General features: G+C 45.2%; 1 protein-coding gene across 5 annotated transcripts in view; it reads right to left on the bottom strand.

The window, feature by feature from the left end:
* DTD1 (D-aminoacyl-tRNA deacylase 1) overlaps positions 1 to 21,471 on the bottom strand; it is a 204,176-nt gene extending 182,705 nt beyond the window's left edge. For 4 of the 5 annotated variants that reach the window (XM_077486202.1, XM_077486204.1, XM_077486203.1 and 1 more), the window contains exons 1-3: positions 21,325 to 21,471; positions 12,256 to 12,346; positions 11,761 to 11,996 (exon numbers count right to left, since the gene is read on the bottom strand). In XM_077486202.1, the coding sequence (XP_077342328.1) occupies positions 11,761 to 11,996; positions 12,256 to 12,346; positions 21,325 to 21,367 (370 nt within the window). In that variant the 5' untranslated portion in view covers positions 21,368 to 21,471. Of the gene's footprint in view, positions 1 to 11,760; positions 11,997 to 12,255; positions 12,347 to 21,014; positions 21,131 to 21,324 lie in introns of those variants that run through there. The other variant, XM_077486205.1, reaches the window with a different exon arrangement.
* Between the last annotated feature and the right edge of the window lie 209 nt (positions 21,472 to 21,680).

The raw sequence follows: 21,680 nt of genomic DNA, 5'->3' as shown, positions 1-21,680 counted from the left end.
TATTATTACAGTGGGCTAACACCCAGACAGCTGGATAAAAAGGTATGTATGTAAAGAATTAAAAAAAAATAGGTGTGTGGGGGTTGAGGGGTAGGGGGAGCAGGAGGCTGGGCTTGAACATGTTAATATAATTTGTCCTGTCATTGCCTTCCTATTGTGCGCCTGTGTTGTCAACTTGTCGCAGGGTCTTGCACTAACCAGATAGCAACTAGCAACTCCCCCACCAAGGCCAATGAATGAATGACTTATTCATTTGGCCCTGAGCAGTGGCAGAGACCAATAGGGCCGCCGCATGCTGTATGCTAGTACACGTGGAAGAGTTTCATGTTTATATGTGTACATTGTTAATTACTGCCAGATATGTGGCTCTGGACGCACTTGCATCAGCCAAATGCAGACAAGTTTACTCAAGACGCTGCTGTATGTATGAGCCCATAGACTTCATTAGTGCTGCGTTCTGATGCGTACGAAACTATATGCTGTAAGCATCTGAACACAGCATTTTCTACAACTGTGTGGATGAGCCCCAAATGCATACATTCTCTATAACTGTTAATAGACAAAGTGTAATAAAAATGGCATATAGTTTGATTGTACGACTTTCTTACATTTTCGCCTGGGCTCACCAAAATATAAAATGCTTCGAAATGAGACAAAATTCATTCCCCCATGTTGACAGAGTATGCCGTACCCTCAGAATTAGAATGGTTCTGTCTGTTGAGGATGAGTTGCACCCAATAAATCAGGACTAAATGCCTCAATCAGAAATTCCAAAGTGTGTCTACTGCTAAGTTAGATGTATCGGTCACAGGCTACGTCTTGTAAGCCGTGCGTTCAAAACATCATTTTAAAAGCATTACCTACAAGTCTGATCTAATGCAGTCAATATGCTTGCCGTTACAACTATAAATTGTAACATAACACAGAATGTTGTTTTGTTCTCTACCTAGAAATCAATATCCTATTATTTGTACGATTAAAGTCACTGTGCAGGTATTTTATACTTTATACTTTAAACCAATGTGCTGCACAAATGTTATGAACATTTTATTAGCTGGACTTAAAGGTTAACTCCAGTTTTAATTAGAAAACGAAAAAGCCCTTTGGGCAAACTGTACAAACCACAGGATTTTAGAAAACATTTTTTGCAGATTTATGTAGTGAAAAAATTGCTATGCCCTGTGCCCTTTCTAGACTGATTTCTGAATGACGGGGTCAGCCTTTATCATGATCACCGGAGCATACTGTATACAAGTGTTAAAATTAAAGAGAAACTGCCCATAAACATGAATAAACCTTAGGGAGCATATCATCAAAAATAAAATATTCAGAAAAGTAAGAATTGAGATTTCTGGGCACAGTACTATATCACTTTGTGTGGCAAAAAAGACAATGCCCAGATGGAATCTCCATGGAGGCAAGTAGACAGGTGCACTAGCTCATGGTGACCTCCTTGCACCCAAGCACAATATGGAGAAGTAGGATGGAAACCCGGCAACTCGTTCTTCCAAATATAATGCTTTATTGATACAGGTAGTATGCTCAAATCACAGCAACCTACGCATTTCAGCTGTTAGCCTTAGTCATAACCATCAATGGCCAAAACCAACAGCTGAAATGTGTAGGCAGCTGTAATTTGTACACACTACCTGTATAAATAAAGCATTATATTCAGAAGAATGAGTTGCCGTCTCTCTATCCTACTTCTTCAAGTACTATACCACACATGCACAATCCTGCACTACACACTTCCTACACTACAGACTCTTATAGGTTCATGCACGAGGGAGTTTTCTAAGCATATTATATGCCTAGGATAACTTCCTAGCACTTTCCTGCAGCTGTAGAGCCCCACATGTAGGGTACTGCCTGCCATATAAGTGAGTGGCTGTACGTTGCCATGCTCTTGTAAATGAGATGCATCTTTGTATTGGTATTTAATCGTGCATGTTACAGGTTCAAAAAGCATCTGGAAATTAGGCTAGACATACAATATGCCTATAAAAGTCCCATGTGCATGAACCATTACTACTACATACACACCAGCCGCCTCATATCTTCAAGAACAGTTAGTAAAAAGCAATGAGAAACCTTGCTGAAGAGACTACTGTAGAGAAGGAGAAAGTAGAGATGACTGCTGAACTGCAAAGGACACACAGCGAAGAGCAATGTCTGTCTGCTGGAGGTGGGACCCTACTGGGAAAAGATCACTGTGTGTGTGCTGAAGGTGGAATCTATCTGTACAACTAGACTGAATGATCCCCCCACTGATAAAGTGAAAGTGACACTTACGCATTATACTATACACCAATTAGCCATAACATTAAGACCACTGACAGGTAAAGTGAAGAGCATTGTTTACCTCTTTACATGATTGATGATCTATGATCTACCAATTGACTTCTGTACAACCATGGCATCGGATTTTCCTTGCTCGCTGGCACTGATCACTATAGCCAGCAGCACTGATCAGTGTAATCTGATGGCAGGTAACTGAATACAATACCTCAGCAGAGAGGATTCCCCCCCATCCATATTAAGTGTGTGGATGGGGCAATCGAGTCATTTTTTTCCCCCAATCATCTAAAGTGTGTGGTCCATAGGAAGCCATATAGTCATAGCTCTGTGGCTCTTGGCTGTTCCCCTACTTGTATGAAAAATCCCATTCATTTGTTAGAAATTCCCTCCTTCATGCATTCCAACGACTGACAACCTTTCCATAGGGGTAAATGGGATTCTCCTTTAAATGGGCAGAAACAATAGACTACCTGAGAGTGTTTGCAAGGGCAACTTGGAGGCTATCCATGGGCCGCACAGCATGATTTTATCAGGAAGATGGAAAGATGATTATAAGATTCTTGCGAATGTTAGGTGGGTGAATTAAAGGAGTTGTAAAGGCAGAAGTTTTTTTTTATCTTAAAGCGTTCTATGCATTAAGATAAATAACCTTCTGTGTGTAGCAGCCTCCCCAGCACCCCCTAATACTTACCTGAGCCTCATCTCTGTCCAGCAATGTCCGCGAATGCCTAAGCCCTCCAGGACACTCCTGATTGGCTGAGACACAGCAGTGGCGCCATTGGCTCCCACGGCTGTTGAAGTCGGTCATCCAATCAGGGGAGAGAGGGTGACGGAGCTACATGTCTGAATGGACACATGAAGCTGGAACTCTGCTCTAGTGCCCACATAGAAAGCTGCTGACCGTGGGAGCACTCAATAGGAGGGAGGGGCCAGGAGCAGCAAAGAGGGACCCGAGAAGAGGAGGATCTGGGCTGCTCTGCACAAAACCAACTTCACAGAGGAGGCAAGTATAACATGTTTGTTATTTAAAAAAAAAAAAAAAAAAAAAACGGACTTTACAATCACTTTAACCCCTTCCAGCAGGAGGTTGTACATACACTCCCAGCTGTGTATAAATCTGACAAGCCAACTGTCGACTTTGAGATGGAAGTGACGGCGCAGCTGCACAGCCACCCAATCGTATCCGCGGACCCCCAGAAGTGCTGCCAGACCCCCCGCCATGTATTACTCCACTGTCTTACCTGTGGACCCAGGACCCACATGGCAGGTGTTGCTTGGTAGTAGGGAGGGAGACCAGCAAACCCAGGCTAGTAAGAACCTGGAAGCAATGTGTTTTCCACCCATTCCGATTTCTGCTGTCACTTTCCTTGGCTAATGTGACCAACAAAGAAGAAGCTAATGGAGCACTCAATTATCCTTCGTGGAGTGCAGCGGAAGCATCAGGGGTCAAATAGATCCCTGGTGTCTTAATAAAGATCACATAAGGGGCTATTGATCCCCTGTGTGATAGTAACATTTAGTGAAAAATACAATTAAAAAAAAATGTAAGTTATACCTTATATAATAATAAATGGAACTGGCGCCAACAATGAAACAAAAAGGAAAGGAGGTTTGCTGCACCTGAAATTAGTGAAGACTAATGAAGAATGAATGCTGTGATAAAGGGCGCTCCCAATACAAGTGATTTATACAAATAGTATGTATACATTCAAAACCATGTATAAATGTGCATTAGTGAATGGCTTCACTTTATACATGTGCACAAATATTTCAGAAAAAAAAATAATATAATTTATGATTACTCAAACAAATATATCATAAAAAGTTCAAAACAGCTCCAAATTTCTTTCTAGATGATTCCACTCCAACACCATGTGAGAAATGTGTTCCAAATAATATTTGTGACTTTTCACCCAAAGTGATAACAAATTGCGCTCGCCAGATGGCCCTGGCCAGCAAGTGACCAATTACCCCACACATTATGTTTGCATATAGCAGTGCATTACATTGCTATATGCAAGTATTTTGCGAAATGAAATACCGTATAATTTTACCACAAAAAACTGGGAAAATGTATTGACTCGAGTATAAACCTAGGGTGGGGAAATTCAGCAGCTACTTGGTAAACAATGCCCATTTGCAGCCTCACTGTGCCCATTTGCAGTCGTACCTATGATTACTAAAACAGCGGGTGTCTCCCGATGTGTTATGCAGTCTGCCATTGTAACAAAGCCCCGTCTCCTCCTCGTTCGTGATAGAAGGAACACTGATACAGTTTCCCAGCATTGTATCAGTGTTCCTCTATCACGGACGAGGAAGAGGCAGGGCTTTGTTACAATGGACAGATTGCATAATAGTAATCAAAAGGTATGGCTGCTGTACAGCTCACTCGAGTGTAAGCCGAGGGGGGGGGGGGGGGGGGGTTGGGGGTTACAGCCTAAAAAATTGGCTGAAAAACTCTAGTATTAATTCAATATGTTTTGTTGTGATTGGTCAGAGCTAATCACATGGTACAGATGGACTGTGATTGGCCCAGTCTGTACCATGTGATTACACTGTCCAATCACAGCTAGCAACACAATTTTATACAATAGAATGGATGGCTTGAAAGGAAGCCATCCATTTTTTACAATTGTCATGTAACCTGCTGTGATTGGTTACAGCGGTCACGTGGTACCGGCAGTGGGCACTGTGCGGCCCTGTGTCTGTATGCGGCGCACGTTCTGACGAGAGGTTCCTGCCTGCGCCATTATACCATATATCATTGGGGGGGAGGGGCTTAGGAGGAACAATAAAATATTGCTAATGGAAAATATTGGGTAGTGAAGTTTGTTGACCTTATACAGGGGCAAACAATTCTAAAGCCTCATATACACGATCGGACTTTAAACAAACTTTCCCGTGGATTTCTGTAAAAAGTTTGTGGCCCTGATCTTGTTAAACATACACACGATCTGACTTTTTCAGCCAACTTTCACCAAATCACGTGGTTTTTCTGTTCTTTAACACCACCTTTGGTCAACTTCTGTATTGTTGTCTGATCTTTTGCATTGGTTCTGAGCATGCGTATTTGTAAAGTCTGATGGTTTTCTGTACACACAATCGGACTTTGCTCCATCGGACTTATGTTGTCGAAAAGTTTGTCTGTTCGCACAGCCAACATTTGTCCGATAAAAACTGAAAACGTTTATCCGATGGAGCATACACACGGTCGGATGTTGCCTTAAAACAGCTATTTTGCATGTTTGTTGTCAAAAAGTCTGATTATGTGTATGGGCCTTTAGGCTTGACATGTTGGGTAGCTGCTTACTCAGTGCAACCTAAAGTTTTTCCCCCTAAAAATGTTAGGTAATATATTTAATTTGAGAAAAAGTACACTTTAAAAGGTGTCCTCAAGGGAGCGTGGCTTAGCTATGGCTGAGTGAAGACCTGCTTCTAAGGAGCTCCTGGCTTCCCCTTACCTACCACGACCAACCGACAGCTATTCACCTATGTGAATACGGCATAAGCAACTCCAAACGGTACAGAACCAGACAAATAACTCCCAGACTGGCATTCAGAGATTCCTCCGAGGCCCGCAGCAGACCTCGCCAGGCGCCATTGCAGTAACCCCACATGCACCTCGTATGGAGGACAGTGTCCCTACCACTCTGCCCGATTCTCACATTCCATCTACGGAATCTGAACACCTCTCGGGGACCCCAACGGCCTTTAGGACTGACATGGCTGGTCCTTCACAATACTCGACCCGCCTGGAAGAAGACCTCCGCATTATGCTACAGGCTCTTCCCACGAGGTCGGACATTGAGGCCCTGATCCTCCGCATAGAGGAGGCACACAGCAGGGATATGGCAGCGGTGAGAACAGAACGGAACTCCCTCATGGACCACATGGATGCAGAGGAAGCCTTGGCTTCCTCCCTGGAACTCAGGGTATCAGCCCTGGAGCGCTCTCAGGCCTCCCAAGTTACCACGGCCGAAGAGATGCAGCTTCACCTGGAGAACTGCAGCCGTCAAAACAACTTAGGGCTGCAGGGACTCCCAGAGGCCACCGGTGTGGAGGACCTAGCTGCTACAGTCACAGCTATTTTTCATAGTATTAGGGAAGCTCCCCCACCAACAATGGAGATAGATCGGGTGCACAGAGCCCTCAAACCCAAATCAATAGATCCAGACAGGCCCAGGACGTTCTGTGTGCACTGCACCGATACTCGCAGAAAGGCATCATCCTCCGTAATGCCTGGTACCATGGACCGATCAAATTTGATGGAGAGAGCATTCAAATCCTCCCTGACTTATCTAGAATGACACTACAGAGAAGAGCCCTTTGAAAGCCGGTACTGGAAACAGAAAGACATCATGATTGCACCTACAGATGGGGATACCCCTTGGCGGTTGCGTTATGGAAGGCACAGGTGTCATTCACGCTCCGCTTCCCTGCAGATCTGCCTGCACTTTTCACATTCATGGATGCTGAACCTGTGAGTGTACAGAACTGGCTACAGATCATCCACCGGCCATCCAGCCACACAGGTCCCTCTGCGACCCGGCACAAACAGCCTGCCCGCTCTCAGAGATCCAAGCGGAATTCCCAGGCACTGTCGGTAGAACAGACACACGAGTCATAAACATCCCCTCTCCCCGGGCACAGATTTCCAATTCCACGCCAGATGGCTGTTCACCTCCCCACTTGTTGTCTCCCTCCATACTCGTGTACTTTACTGACCATTCATTGTCTAATTGTCCCCATTATTTGAGAGGCTTGTGACCACTCTGCGACTTCCATGCCAGGACGGCTGGCATCATTTTTGCTCCCCCACCTGAGTAATGTTTTGATCTCTCCCTCTGGGGGCAGTACCAGCAATCCCAACCGCAGTTTGGAGCACATGGGATGTACTTGTCCAGGAGAACAAGCATTTACACGATCCCCTACAGCCCACCCCCCCCCCCCGCCAAGATCCGGGTCTGGAAAACACTCCTCGGATAGAACTGCCAGATAAGGGGGGAGAAGGGTCCACGCTGCTATGAACTGCCGCTACTCCACATATACACCAGACGCATGTGCCATTCTGATGCCTCCTGTGGGGGAGGATGCTTTTAATCCGCCACACAGGAGGGGAGGACACTGACTCTGTTAGGGTTAGCTTTGAATGTTATTATGTCCTGTGTGATTACTGGAGAAAATATGTGAGTTCTGTATGTACCTGCTCTAGATAGACATGTTTGTTAGCACTGTTTGCTCATGTTCGTGTAACAGCTTTACTACTTACTATGGTCAGGGGGGCTGAGTTTCTTTCCAGCCTCCGCTGGCCACATTCACACATAGGCCAATGCTTGACTCCCAGTCTGATACTGGGAAGCATTTTAGCAGTATCTTACTACCAGTTTAGTTTTACTTCCAAAGGAGGCGGTATCCATTTTTAAAGCAACCGCTCTCCTTTAACACTCCCCCTTTGGGAAATTTCTTTTTCTTCTCTTCTGCTCAACTCTACTCCCCCTTTACCCTCATCCACTCCCTCTCCTCCCACCTATCTCCCCCATTCCCTTCCCACCCTAACCCTTCCCATGGAGGTTCTAAATCTGATCTCGCTCAACGCTAAGGGCCTTAACACGCCCGAGAAAAGACGGATGCTTCTTTAAGACCTGCATCGTCTTAAATCAGATGTCGTCTTCACACAGGAGACACGTTTTAAGATGACAAATTGCCCATTCTCAAGAACCGGTCATTCACTCCACCAACCAGTCGGCTAAGTCAAGGGGGAGGGGGGGTTCCATTCTTCTTTCAGGCAGAGTAATATGGTCCCCTATAGACTCAATTATGGACCCCAGAGGTTGCTTCCTGTTTGTGAAGGGCATGGTCAGCGACATCAGGGTTAATTTAGAAAATTTGTATGCCCCTAAGGAACACAATTCCTACAATTTAAAGCCAAGGCAGCACTACAAGCGTGCAGGAAGTTTTCTTATGAATCCAGAGATAAGTGTGGGAAACTACAGTAGCCAGAACCCTTGTGGGAACAGAGACTAGCAACCTATATCCCACATCTAGTACCCCCCAAGATATAAGGTTACGAAACCCCACAATATAACAAGAGAATTCCGGGAATTCTACAATTTCTTATATTATCTGACGACCAAACCCCCCACTCAAGACCAGATAGATTCTTATCTATCATCATCACTCATGCCTCGACTATCAGACGAAGACAGGGACATCCTTGAAGACCCCATCACTATAGAGGAACACCAGGGAGCCATTGGTGCCACGTAACAGGGTAAAGCACCTGGCCTGGATGGTCTTACGGCCCAATACTATAAGGTCCCACTTCCTTCTCTTGCCCCATACATGGTCAAGCTGTTTAATGCACTTGGCTCGGCTGCAATATTCGTGGCTGACACCCTATTAGCTCACATCTCAGTGATCCCTAAGGAGGGCAAGGACCCAGCATCCTGTGGAAGTTATCGACTGATCTCGTTGCTCAATTTGGACCTCAAATTCTTTACAAAAATACTGGCGAACAGGATCCAACACCTTATCGCGAACCTGATCCACCTGGATCAAGTGGGCTTTGTTCCTACATGGGAGGCTAGGGACAACACTACGAAAGTCAAAAGGCAGTCAACAAATCACAGACATAGTGTGCGTTTCTCAGTACTGACGCGGAGAAGGCCTTTGACATGGTGAACTGGAATTTTATGCTTGCAGTTTTATGGTACGCTGGCTTCGGCACTAAAATGCTAAAGTGGATTTCCACGATTTACTCCCAACCAGCAGCTTGAGTTCAGGCCAACGGTGTTCTATCGCCCTGTCACCGTTTCTGTGCTCAGTCTGACTTAACCCGGATATTAATGGAATAAAGATAGGAGACATTCAACACAAAATCTCGGCCTACTCCGATGATATGTTATTTTGCCTCGCGAACCTTCTGATTTCACTTCCTAACTTGATGAAAGAGTTTGAGAGATATGGAGTTCTCTCAAATATCCAGATTCATTTCTCCAAGTCGGAAAGCGATGGGGGTTAATTTTTCACAAATATCTATCATACAGCTTCAGAACAATTTTAAATTCAAATGGGCTGACAAAGCGCTGACGTACTTGGGAACATTGGTCCCCTCCAACATAGCCAAAGTCTTTTGGGCAAAACTTCCCCCACTACTTCGGCCTACTGGCCTTCACTCTTGGTTTGGCCGCAGCAATATTATTAAAATGAGCATCCTCCAAGTTTCTTTATCTTCTACAAGCGCTGCCAATCCATATCCCGTCTATCCATTTCAAGCAGATCCAAACGATATTCTTTGATTTCATTTGGGTTCATAAAAGTCCACAGTTACAATGTAACCAGTTAATGCTACCTATGCGATACGGGGGATTGGCACTACTGGTCATATGCAAGTACTACCAAGCTATAGATTTGAGTAGGCTGATCGATTGGAACAGAAACACAGGTAGACATTCCAAGGTATTAAGTAAGTAGCATGTTCAATCCAGATTGGGGACGCTGTGTTATGTGAGGAGGTGTACTTGTTCATACGATAGGTGCTCAAACCAGCAGAGTCTGGTAAGTGCAATATCTACAGGGACCTGCACAGGAGGTGTGGTGAAGAATTTAGTTCCATATGTGAATCGCCTTTCAACACTGGTTGTATGAGTTTCTGGCTTTTGGTACAGTCACATATCCTCAAAGAATTCACCCCTGTACCCAATTTTGGGGAACCCTCTTTTCCCTCCAGGAATTGGCGATGCCAACTTCCGGAGCCTGTTGGGCTCAGGCTGCACAAAAGCCTGCCGCTACATAATTTCAGGGGCATGGCCGATGATCTCAGAGATGGTGGACTAGTCTGGTTTTTTACGACTAGGATTTTGGAGTGCTCTCCATATTACTCACTTCCTCAGAATCATCCTGGCCCCGGACTGGATGCCAGGCCCCTTACTACTTTCATTTTTGCTCAGAAACGGGGGCGCTGCACCACATGCTCTCTGCCAACTATGACTTTTTAGTCACTCCTGCAGAACCCCGCCTCTTGAACTGCACACAGGAATGGGAACGTGACCTAGGTAAAACTTTCAATACAACACACTCACGTTTACGTACAAATCTTCTATTTGCACGAGAACACGGGAAACCAATTTTAAGATTCCCACCAGGTAGTATAGAACACCAGCGAGAAAATCTTTCCAGACACTTCTGATCAGTGTTGTAGATGCCAGGGAGACAAGGGCACCATCTTACATATTTTTTGGACATGCCCCAAATTAAAACACTTTTGGACGGAGATCCAACGCATTCCTCCAAAAAGTCACAGAGCGCAAAATACCAGAGCCTTCTACCGCTTCCATGCTTCCAATATACCTGGGAAGATATACAAAAAAATATATCATTCGCCACCTCCTTGACACCGCTAAGGCATGCATCTCTCTTAAGTGGAAATCCCCACAACCTCAGACAATAGGGATGTGGATTTGTAAAGTAAGGGAAATCAGTAGAATGGAAGACTTAGTTCTTTTGGCACGACACCAGCAGGAGCGATACTCCAAGACCTGGTCTCTCTGGAACGTTTTTCTCTTTTCTGGAGAAGGAAGAACTCTCCTTGATGGTGACCTGAATGACTAAACTCACCCCACCAACGAGTGGCCCTACTGGCTATAGAGCACCCATGGTCCTTGCCTCATCACCCTCCGCGTTCGGTGAGTTCACACAAGGTTAATCTCCGCATTAACCCCCCCCCCCCCCCCCCAACTACTCTCTCTTGCTTCACCCCTCTCCAATCCCTCTCTCTGCTTTCAGGAGATATATAATGTGTTGGAGTTTTAAGCAACCTTCAGGCCTAAAATTTGCATTTTTAAATGTGTACAAAAAAAATAGCAAAAACAGCTCTGGCAGTGACAGGGTTAAAGTGGTTGTAAACTCTGGGGAAAACAAAAACAAAAAACTGCAAGACAAAAGGCATAATGAGCTAGTGTGCATCACATACTACCTCATTCTACTTACCTTAGAACAGAGTTATTGCAGTACACAGCTGTGATGGATGACATGTCCCCAGAATGTTACGTCCGGGTTCGCAGGCTCCAGCGCTGTGATTGGCCGGAGCTGAAATGACATCACTCCTGGGCATGCACGCAAGAGCCGCCGGTCATGGCACAGAAGCAACGACACGAACAAGCCATTTCTTCAGTGCGCATGTGCCAATGACACATGCAGATACAGTGAATATCTTCTAAACAGTGCAAGCTTAGGAGAAATTCACAATACCTACAGGTAAGCCTTATTATAGGCTTATCTTTTGGCAAAAGTAGTTATAAAGGGTTTACAACCACTTTAAAAGATACCATTATGAAAGAAAGAAAAAAAAATTCCCTTGCACCCACAGTGTTGACTTTTCTTTATCATTTTACACATAAATATACAGTGTGTTGTAGCTCAGTATTTCGATGAGGCATACAGCACTTTACCATGAAGTAGTACCTTTGATTAGTTCTGGTTTGTAGGCCTTTCTCATTTGCTCCAAGAAGTCCTGGTAGAATGGTTCAGCGTTCTCGGAAGGCATTGCCATGTGATAGTCGGGCTTGTTTCCTTTTAAGACGCACTGCAAAGTAAACTGGCTGACACACAGCACTTCATACTGCTTGTCCATAACACTTTTACTCCAATGTTTGCCATTGTCATCCGCAAATATCCGAAGGTTCAGAATCTTTCTCACCCTGCAAGGACAAGCAGCAAGGGTTAGACCTGATGCTCCAGGTAGAAATTCTAGATTTTCAAAAATAACCACTGCAGCTCTTGTACATTTATACCCATTATGAACCAGAGCAATATGTAGGATAACAAAGAAATACATCATTTTTTTTTTTTGTTGGGAATGGAGGACAATCCAGGCTTTTTGACAATGTTGTTTTGCAAAATATTATTATTCTCTATGCAATCAATAGACAAAAAGACATAAAATGGTGAAGAACTTACATATAATCAATATCCTTCCGTGTGTCTTCTACTGAAATACCCAGCAACACACAGATTCCCCGTCCGATGGAGCTGACCTGTTCTTCTCCCACTGTAAATGTAAAGACAGCCTGTTAGTAGATTGATGGGGAGGTTTATTTCAGGTACTTAGCAGTCAATATACGCAGTGCTTTACATTTATATTGTACATTCACATCAGTCCCTGCCCTCAAGGGGCTTACAATCTAAAGTCCCTAAATCACATTCATACATACACATTAGAGCTGCACGATTAATCGTCAAGAATAGTTATTGCAATTTTTTTCCCTGTTACGATTTTGACAAAAGAGTTTCACGATTCTTGCTATGCTAAGAATTTTCTCTGCTCTTTTGAAGCCACAGCCTTCAAAAGAAAGGAAGAAAAAAAAAAACAGGCAGTCTGCCAAGAATCACAAAATTCTGTAGAAGTGGAACTATAAACATTGTAAGTAAAAGATTTGTATAGATGGGGTTTGATCAAAAAATAAAATGGTACCACATCCCAAACAGTAAATATTTAAAGATATAGGGAAGAAACAAACAGGGGACTGGAGGGTAACCAACCCCCGGGACTTTTAAGACGGTACCCAATGTCACAAACAGAGAATAAAATCAATATAATTTTATTGAAAATACAAATATATAAAACATTTCCAGAAAAGGAAAAAAATGTATAAAATATACGTAGCAAGTCTTAACATACAAGAACTGGTGCAGAATCATACGGAACTACACGTTACCGAATTTGTACATTATATATGCTGCATTTTTCTATCTACATGTTTCGCTCTTCTGAGCTTCTTCAGGACATTGCAGCGTGTACAGTTATACAGAGAAACCATTGAGTCTTTGAATTCATACTTTTCAGAGAATTAATTAAATCAAATGTTGATAAGTGAAGAAGGTCACAGTATGAAAATAGAATATAATGAGAACGCCATTGAGGAGCCTCGATGTTCCCCGACAATCTTTCTCAAAGGTATGTAAAACAGATTTGAATCTTTCCTTCCAATTGCATCAGAGTGACAGAGAGATCCTTCTCCATCAATTGCTACGTATATTTATACATTTTTTCCTTTTCTGGAAATGTTTTATATATTTGTATTTTCAATAAAATTATATTGATTTTATTCTCTGTTTGTGACATTGGGTACCGTCTTAAAAGTCCCGGAGGTTGGTTACCCTCCAGTCCCCTGTTTGTTTCTTCCCTATATCTTTAAATATAAACATTGTAACAATTTGTCAAAGGAATAGACTTTGTGTGTTAGGCTGGATTCACATCTATGCATTTTTAGTGCGTTGTGCATTTTGCAGATTTGCACTACAGAATGTGTTCCATAGGAAACCATGGTAAATGGACTGTAGTGAAAATCTGCAAAATGCACTAAAAATGCATAGGTGTGAATCCAGCCTAAATGAGGAAAGTTTAACCACTTAAACACTAAACCTTTTTCTCACATTTGTTGGTTTCAACTTAAAATCATTATTATTTATTTGCTAGAAAATTACTTAGAACCCCCAAACATACATTATATATATATATTTTATGTCATATTGTAATTGCGCAGCGGTCTTTCAAATGCAATTTTTTTGGGAAAAAATTACTTTAATTAATTTAAAAAAAAATAATCTAACCAGTAAAGTTAGCCTTATTTTTTTGTATAATGTGAAAGATTTTACGTCACGAGAATCGTGATCTTTTTATTCTAAGCAAAAAAACGCAATTCTCATTTTGGCCAGAATCGTGCAGCTCTATTACACATACTAGGGCCAATTTAGACAGAAGATAATTATCCTTTCAGCATGTCTTTGGCGTGTGGGAGGAAACCGGAGTACCCAGAGGAAACCGGGGGGGTTAGAATGTATTGGCCTGCAGTTATATGAAAAAGCAACATACTGATAAAGCCAATCTAAAAGGAAATCCATTGCAGCTTACCAGTATTCAGCTGCCATTTTCTCCCATTCTTCCATGTCTGGAATCTTTGGTCAATAGGCGGCCATTTCTGTATGTGCATGCATTTGCAAAGGAGCTGCTTTCCCCCAACCCCCCCCCCCGACACCTAGCTCTTACTCCCGACATTTGCAAGATGCGCGACATTACATGTAAAATTATCTTAAAAAATTGATAGCAGGAAGGAAAAAGGGTCATATGGCAGAAGCAGGGTGGATTTGATTTAAATCAAGTCGATTTAAATGACTAGTAAAAAGGCTTGATTTAAAGTAGAGGTCGACCGATATGGGTTTTTCTCTGGCCGATGCCGATATTTAGAAATCATGGCGGCCGATGGCCAATATATGATGCCGATTTTTTTGGGCTGATATGTTAGGCCGATTTTTGTTTATTTTATTTTCCTTTTTTTTTTTTTAAATCCCCCTTCATCTCATAAAATCGAACACACCTTTCCCACTGGGGCGTTTTTAGGCTAAAAATAGCGCCTGTAAAGTGCCTGCAAAATGGCTCTCCTGCAGTCTGTGTGAAAGACAGGACTTTTACTTGTAAGCAACAAGTGTCAGAAAAGATTTAGTCTTTAAATGGTTAAACTGAGAACTTCTACACACAGAGATGACTTCATTCATTCAAGTGTAAACATTGTATCTTTTTGCTCTTTTCTTGGCAGACTGCCCAGAGAGGAGACAAGCCGTTTCTATGAAGACTCAGGCAACTTACATTGACTTCTATTACAGAAGTCATTTGCAAGTCGCGCTGTAGTTCTAAATCGACCTTTTTATCAGCACAATCGGCCGATGCGATTAATTAAAAAATGCCAAATATCGGCCGATATATCGGTTGACCTCTAATTTAAAGCAACTCATTTTAAATCGTATATTTTAAAGAGCAACTGTCATTTCTGTCCCACAGCAGCTCCTCCTCTGACCCGCTGTTGATTCACTGACAGTCCCATTCACTTTAATGGGATGGCTGGTGATGCGGCAGTGACACAACAAGGTGAGGGACGTGGCGGCAGCAGGTGAGTGGATGCCATGATAGATCTGAAATGACAGGTGCTCTTTAAATGTAAAGGACTTTTTCTTGCTGGTAGTTAGAATCTTTAATATTTGCAAACAAAATGAATGTTTTCTATTTAGGGCCGGTTCACACAGCGAGGCGCGGCGAGGCGTCTCCGACTTACCTCGCCGCGACCTGCGGGGAGCTCAGCGGCGACTTGCAGAGGACTTCTGTATAGAAGTCAATGCAAGTCGCCCCCGAAGTCGCCCCGAAGTAGTACAGGAACCTTTTTTCTGAGTCGGAGCGACTCGAGTCGCTCCTCTCAGAACGGTTCCATTGTACAGAACGGGGGCGACTTGCGGGAGCGAGGCGAGGCGAGCCGTGTCGCCTCGCCTCGCCGTGTGAACCGGCCCTTAGAATAATAAGATATCAGGTTAGTAAATATTCCCAAACTGGGTCTCTTTTATGGCATGCTGGCCAAAATGAGAATCACAATTTTTTTTTCTTTTTTTCTTAGAATAAAAAGATCACAATTCTCACTATGTAAAATCTTTCACATTATACCAAAAAAAAAATAAAAAAAAAAAATGGGCTAACTTTACTGGTTAGTTTTTTTTTTTTTTTTATTCAGTATAGTAATTTTTTCCCAAAAAATTGCATTTGAAAGACCGCTGTGCAAATACAGTGTGACATAAAATATTGCAACAACCTCCGTTTTATTCTCTAGGGTGTATATATATTTTTTTGTATATATATATATATATATATATATATATATATATATATATATATAATGTTTGGGGGTTTCAAGTAGTTTTCTAGCAAAAAAATATATTTTTAACTTGAAACCAACAAATGTCAGCAAAAGGGTTTAGTGTTTTAGTGGTTAAACTTTTTTCACTTACACACAAAGTCTATTCCATTGACAAATTGTTACAATGTTTATACTTAAATTCAGCTGATAAAGAATGTTTTGATTCTTGGCAGACTGCCCAGTATTTCTCTTCCTTTCTTTTGAGGGCAGAAGAGCAGAGAGAATTCTTTGCATAGAAAGAATTGTGAAACACTTTAGTCAAGATAACGATAACGATTCTTGACGATTAATTGTGCAGCTCTACTCTCCAGTTTCAGTAAAATCAACTCCGTACTGTCTTCTGTTCATAGCACGAGTTTCTATCCTTCGCACTCAGTTCACACGGTGCGACTTCCTGGTGACTTAAGTCCTACTTGAAGCGACTTTGAAGAGAGCGTTTTTGAAGCAACTTTACTCCGTTCACATATATGCAAATTGGATGCATTTTGAACCACATCCGATTTGCACGACGTGAACCAAAGTAGCTTTCTATGGAGCCCGTTCACACATATGTGGTGCAGCAGCAATGTGAATTCACTGCAAATTTGAAAAAAAAAAATAATTCCTTTGCATTATCTGAGCACTGCGGTGTGGTTCAGATGCAAATTCCAGGTTTATTGTCTTCTATGGGAACGCATCTGAATCGCACATCTCATCAGTTTTCAACGCTAATTTAAAAAAAACAAAAAAACATGGGCGGGCGGGCGGGCCCTCCCTCCCTCCCCACAACCAATCCATGCCAGTCACTTAGGTCTGGTATGGATTTTGAGGGTAAACCCAATGCCAAAATGTAAAAAGCAGATGGCCTGGTCCCTCCCCAAGGTCTCTACCAGACCCTTATCCGAACATGCAGCCTGGCAGGCCAGGAAATATGGGCAGGAAGCGAGCGAGCAAGCGCCCCTCCCCCCCTCCTGAACCATATCCCGTCATATGCCCTCAACAAGGGGGGGGTTAAGATCTGATTGCTTTGCATGTGGACGTTGTGATTGGAAATCATGGGCAGCAATGAGGAGGATAAATACCAAGGGGTGATCGATGTGATTGAAGCTCACAGTCAGCATTAAGGAGGAGGAATACAAGGAGAAAAGCTCAGGAGGATTAACCGTTTACAAAGGCATATTTATAAAGTATATGAGGTGAGGGCACAACCAGTGGAGGGAGGCACAAGGAATCTGATAATATACACAGCTGTGGATTTGTGTGAAGAGTTTGTTTTCATCCATATTCATCTGATTTGTCTCATAAAATGAGATATATATAATCGGCACGTTATTCTTCAGTATTTCTCATACACATAAGGGACACTCTATGGATTCATACATTTTACTTGGCACTATGCACTTTATTTGAATGTTATTATTTATTTGTTCATTTACTGCACTTATTATACTTATGGGATATTCTTATGTAGTTTAGCACTGCAATTATTGTATTATAATTGTTGATTTGCATATTTTAAGGAAGTGTGGGAAGTGCAGGCAGCTTTGTGGAAAAAGCATAGCAGCTCACTAGGTTTTACGCAGTTGACGTTCAGATGTGACTCTTTGCTTGCCTTTATCCGACCACTGGGCCACCATGTTATCCATTGACATCAATGACAGGGCACCATGTTATCCACCAACACCAATGACAGGGCAACGTGCTATCCACCAACGACAGGGGCCCCATTCCTCCCACAGACACCAACGATGGGGGGCCCCATTCCTCCCACAGACACCAAATGACGGGGCCCTATTCCTCCCACAGACATCAATGACGGGACACCATTTTGCCCACAGACACCAATGGGGCACCATTCCTTCCACAGACACCAATGACGGGGCCCCATTCCTCTCACAGACACCATTCCTCCCACTGACACCAATGACGGGGCCCCATTCCTCCCACAGACACCAATGACGGGGCCCCATTCCTCACACAGACACCAATGAAGGGGCCCCATTCCTCACACAGACACCAATGACGGGGCCCCATTCCTCCCACTGACACCAATGACGGGGCCCCATTCCTCCCACTGACACCAATGACGGGGCCCCATTCCTTCCACAGACACCAATGACGGGGCCCCATTCCTCCCACTGACACCAATGACGGGGCCCCATTCCTCCCACAGACACCAATGACGGGGCCCCATTCCTCACACAGACACCAATGAAGGGGCCCCATTCCTCCCACTGACACCAATGACGGGGCCCCATTCCTCCCACTGACACCAATGACGGGGCCCCATTCCTCCCACTGACACCAATGACGGGGCCCCATTCCTTCCACAGACACCAATGACGGGGCCCCATTCCTTCCACAGACACCAATGACGGGGCCCCATTCCTTCCACAGACACCAATGACGGGGCCCCATTCCTTCCACAGACACCAATGACGGGGCCCCATTCCTCTCACAGACACCATTCCTCCCACTGACACCAATGACGGGGCCCCATTCCTCCCACTGACACCAATGACGGGGCCCCATTCCTCCCACAGACACCAATGACGGGGCCCCATTCCTCCCACAGACACCAATGACGGGGCCCCATTCCTTCCACAGACACCAATGACGGGGCCCCATTCCTTCCACAGACACCAATGACGGGGCACCATTCCTCCCACAGACACCATTCCTCCCACTGACACCAATGACGGGGCCCCATTCCTTCCACAGACACCAATGACGGGGCCCCATTCCTTCCACAGACACCAATGACGGGGCCCCATTCCTTCCACAGACACCAATGACGGGGCCCCATTCCTCCCACAGACACCAATGACGGGGCCCCATTCCTCCCACAGACACCAATGACGGGGCCCCATTCCTTCCACAGACACCAATGACGGGGCCCCATTCCTTCCACAGACACCAATGACGGGGCCCCATTCCTCTCACAGACACCATTCCTCCCACTGACACCAATGACGGGGCCCCATTCCTCCCACTGACACCAATGACGGGGCCCCATTCCTCCCACTGACACCAATGACGGGGCCCCATTCCTCCCACTGACACCAATGACGGGGCCCCATTCCTTCCACAGACACCAATGACGGGGGCCCCATTCCTCCCACTGACACCAATGACGGGGCCCCATTCCTCCCACTGACACCAATGACGGGGCCCCATTCCTCCCACTGACACCAATGACGGGGCCCCATTCCTCCCACTGACACCAATGACGGGGGCCCCATTCCTCCCACTGACACCAATGACGGGGCCCCATTCCTCCCACTGACACCAATGACGGGGCCCCATTCCTCCCACTGACACCAATGACGGGGCCCCATTCCTCCCACTGACACCAATGACGGGGCCCCATTCCTCCCACTGACACCAATGACGGGGCCCCATTCCTCCCACTGACACCAATGACGGGGCCCCATTCCTCCCACTGACACCAATGACGGGGGCCCCATTCCTCCCACTGACACCAATGACGGGGGCCCCATTCCTCCCACTGACACCAATGACGGGGGCCCCATTCCTCCCACTGACACCAATGACGGGGGCCCCATTCCTCCCACTGACACCAATGACGGGGGCCCCATTCCTCCCACTGACACCAATGACGGGGCCCCATTCCTCCCACTGACACCAATGACGGGGCCCCATTCCTCCCACTGACACCAATGACGGGGCCCCATTCCTCCCACTGACACCAATGACGGGGCCCCATTCCTCCCACTGACACCAATGACGGGGCCCCATTCCTCCCACTGACACCAATGACGGGGCCCCATTCCTCCCACTGACACCAATGACGGGGCCCCATTCCTCCCACTGACACCAATGACGGGGCCCCATTCCTCCCACTGACACCAATGACGGGGCCCCATTCCTCCCACTGACACCAATGACGGGGCCCCATTCCTCCCACTGACACCAATGACATGCCCCATTCCTCCCACTGACACCAATGACGGGGCCCCATTCCTGCCACAGACACCAATGACGGGGCACCATTTCACCCACAGACACCAATGATGCGACACCATGTCTCCCTTAAATACCAACAATTTCACCAGTGGTGGCTGGTGCTCAACATTTTGGGGGGGGCGCAAACAAATTGAAAAATTCTGAAAAAAAACCCCCATCAATTGCAGCCACTGTGGCCCATCAATTGCAGCCTCACTGTGCCCGTCAAATGCAGCCAGTGTACCCGCCTGTACTTACCCTGCCTTGATGGCAGTGGGACAGCTCCTCGATATCTTCTCCTGTCCTCTGCTGTGATTGGCCGCCTGATAGGTGTCCAATCACAGTGCCTGTGGTTTCAGCCAATTAGGTGACGGGTAACAGATCCGAGAACCTGATTGGCAGAGAGGTGGTTTATTGTTAGGAAAGTGAATATTACTTTGCTTTCCTAACACAGCTGAGTGACCTGCGAGCGCCCATCATGGCGCTCGCAGGTCACCTTTTTTTGACGCCTATTAGAGCCCATGGCTCTATTCAGGTGCTTCAAAAAAAAAAAAAAAAAAAAAAAAAACCCTGCTGCTGTAAGGCACCCGTCGCCCTTATAGGGGTTGGCAGCGGCGGCCATATATAGATTCATGCAATGCATGAATCTATCTATTGGTGCTAGAGGGGGTGGCGCCTGTGGGCCCTTATGGATGTGCCACCACTGATTTTACACTTGTCTGAGAAGCTCTCAAAGTCGACCGCCAATCATAGGCGGCACAGGCATTCCCCTGCCCAGTAGCTGCAGATATCCATGACCCTTGTATACAGGCAGCATGCCTTCGACAGCTATGATTGGCTGTGACAGCTTCCTGGCGGGATAACGCAGACGGGTTGGAACTCATACCTAATAATGACCAAATTATGCTGCCAATTAGATGCAAAACTGTTGATCATTTTCTGCCCTCTGGCCGATCGACTCAATCGGATGATGAAATCAAAGCATGTATGGCCAGCAAGTCTGTAGTGTGAGGGCCTGCCCAATTGTATACATACTGATTGGATAGGTAGGTCCTCATCTTTCATAGAGTTGGTGTAGATTGTATCATGTATGGAGCACTTTGTGTACAGCACATAATGTATTGTGGGGGATCCAGATACGATCCATGTAGGGATGTGCTCTGGGCTCATCCATAGAGAGGAGGATGTGTCTTGAGCTCCCTCCCCTCCCCCATACCTGGGATGGGTGTGTGGACAGGAAGTTCCCGGATGAGCCGCACGCTGCACAGGCAAGAGAATGTCATCACTTCCCCCCCCAGCCTGTCACTAGCAGCCGCTGTCCTGTGCGCTGTGCCCGGCCACTTACCAGTCACACTGGCCTGAGTCACCCTTTGGATGATCGCTCTCATTGTGCTCAGCGGGGGGACACAAACACACGATCTCCGCTACCGAATCTGCTGCACCGACACCTTCCTATAATGAACCGAAAGGGGGTGTGCGCGCCCTCTAGTGGCTCTAATTGGTAGTAACAGGTAGCGGACTGTACACTGTCCATGGGAGCTGACACTGCTGTCCTTAGTTTATACAATAGAACTAAAAAAAAAAAAAAAAAAAGTTTTCATTTTAGATAGAGTAAGGATGAGTTATTACCCCAGTCAGCAGTTTTTATTTGGCTTGTGTGTCCAGTTAGGGAGATTTCTCCTCACTTCCTGTCTCATTGCC

The sequence above is a fragment of the Lithobates pipiens genome, unplaced genomic scaffold (assembly GCF_037356315.1).
Source record: "Lithobates pipiens isolate NorthernLeopardFrog02 unplaced genomic scaffold, aLitPip1_a1.2 Scaffold_18, whole genome shotgun sequence".
In the NCBI taxonomy this organism is placed as follows: Eukaryota; Metazoa; Chordata; class Amphibia; order Anura; family Ranidae; genus Lithobates; species Lithobates pipiens.
The sequence above is the reverse complement of the archived record's forward strand: the minus strand, read 5'-3'. Positions and strand labels throughout refer to the sequence as shown.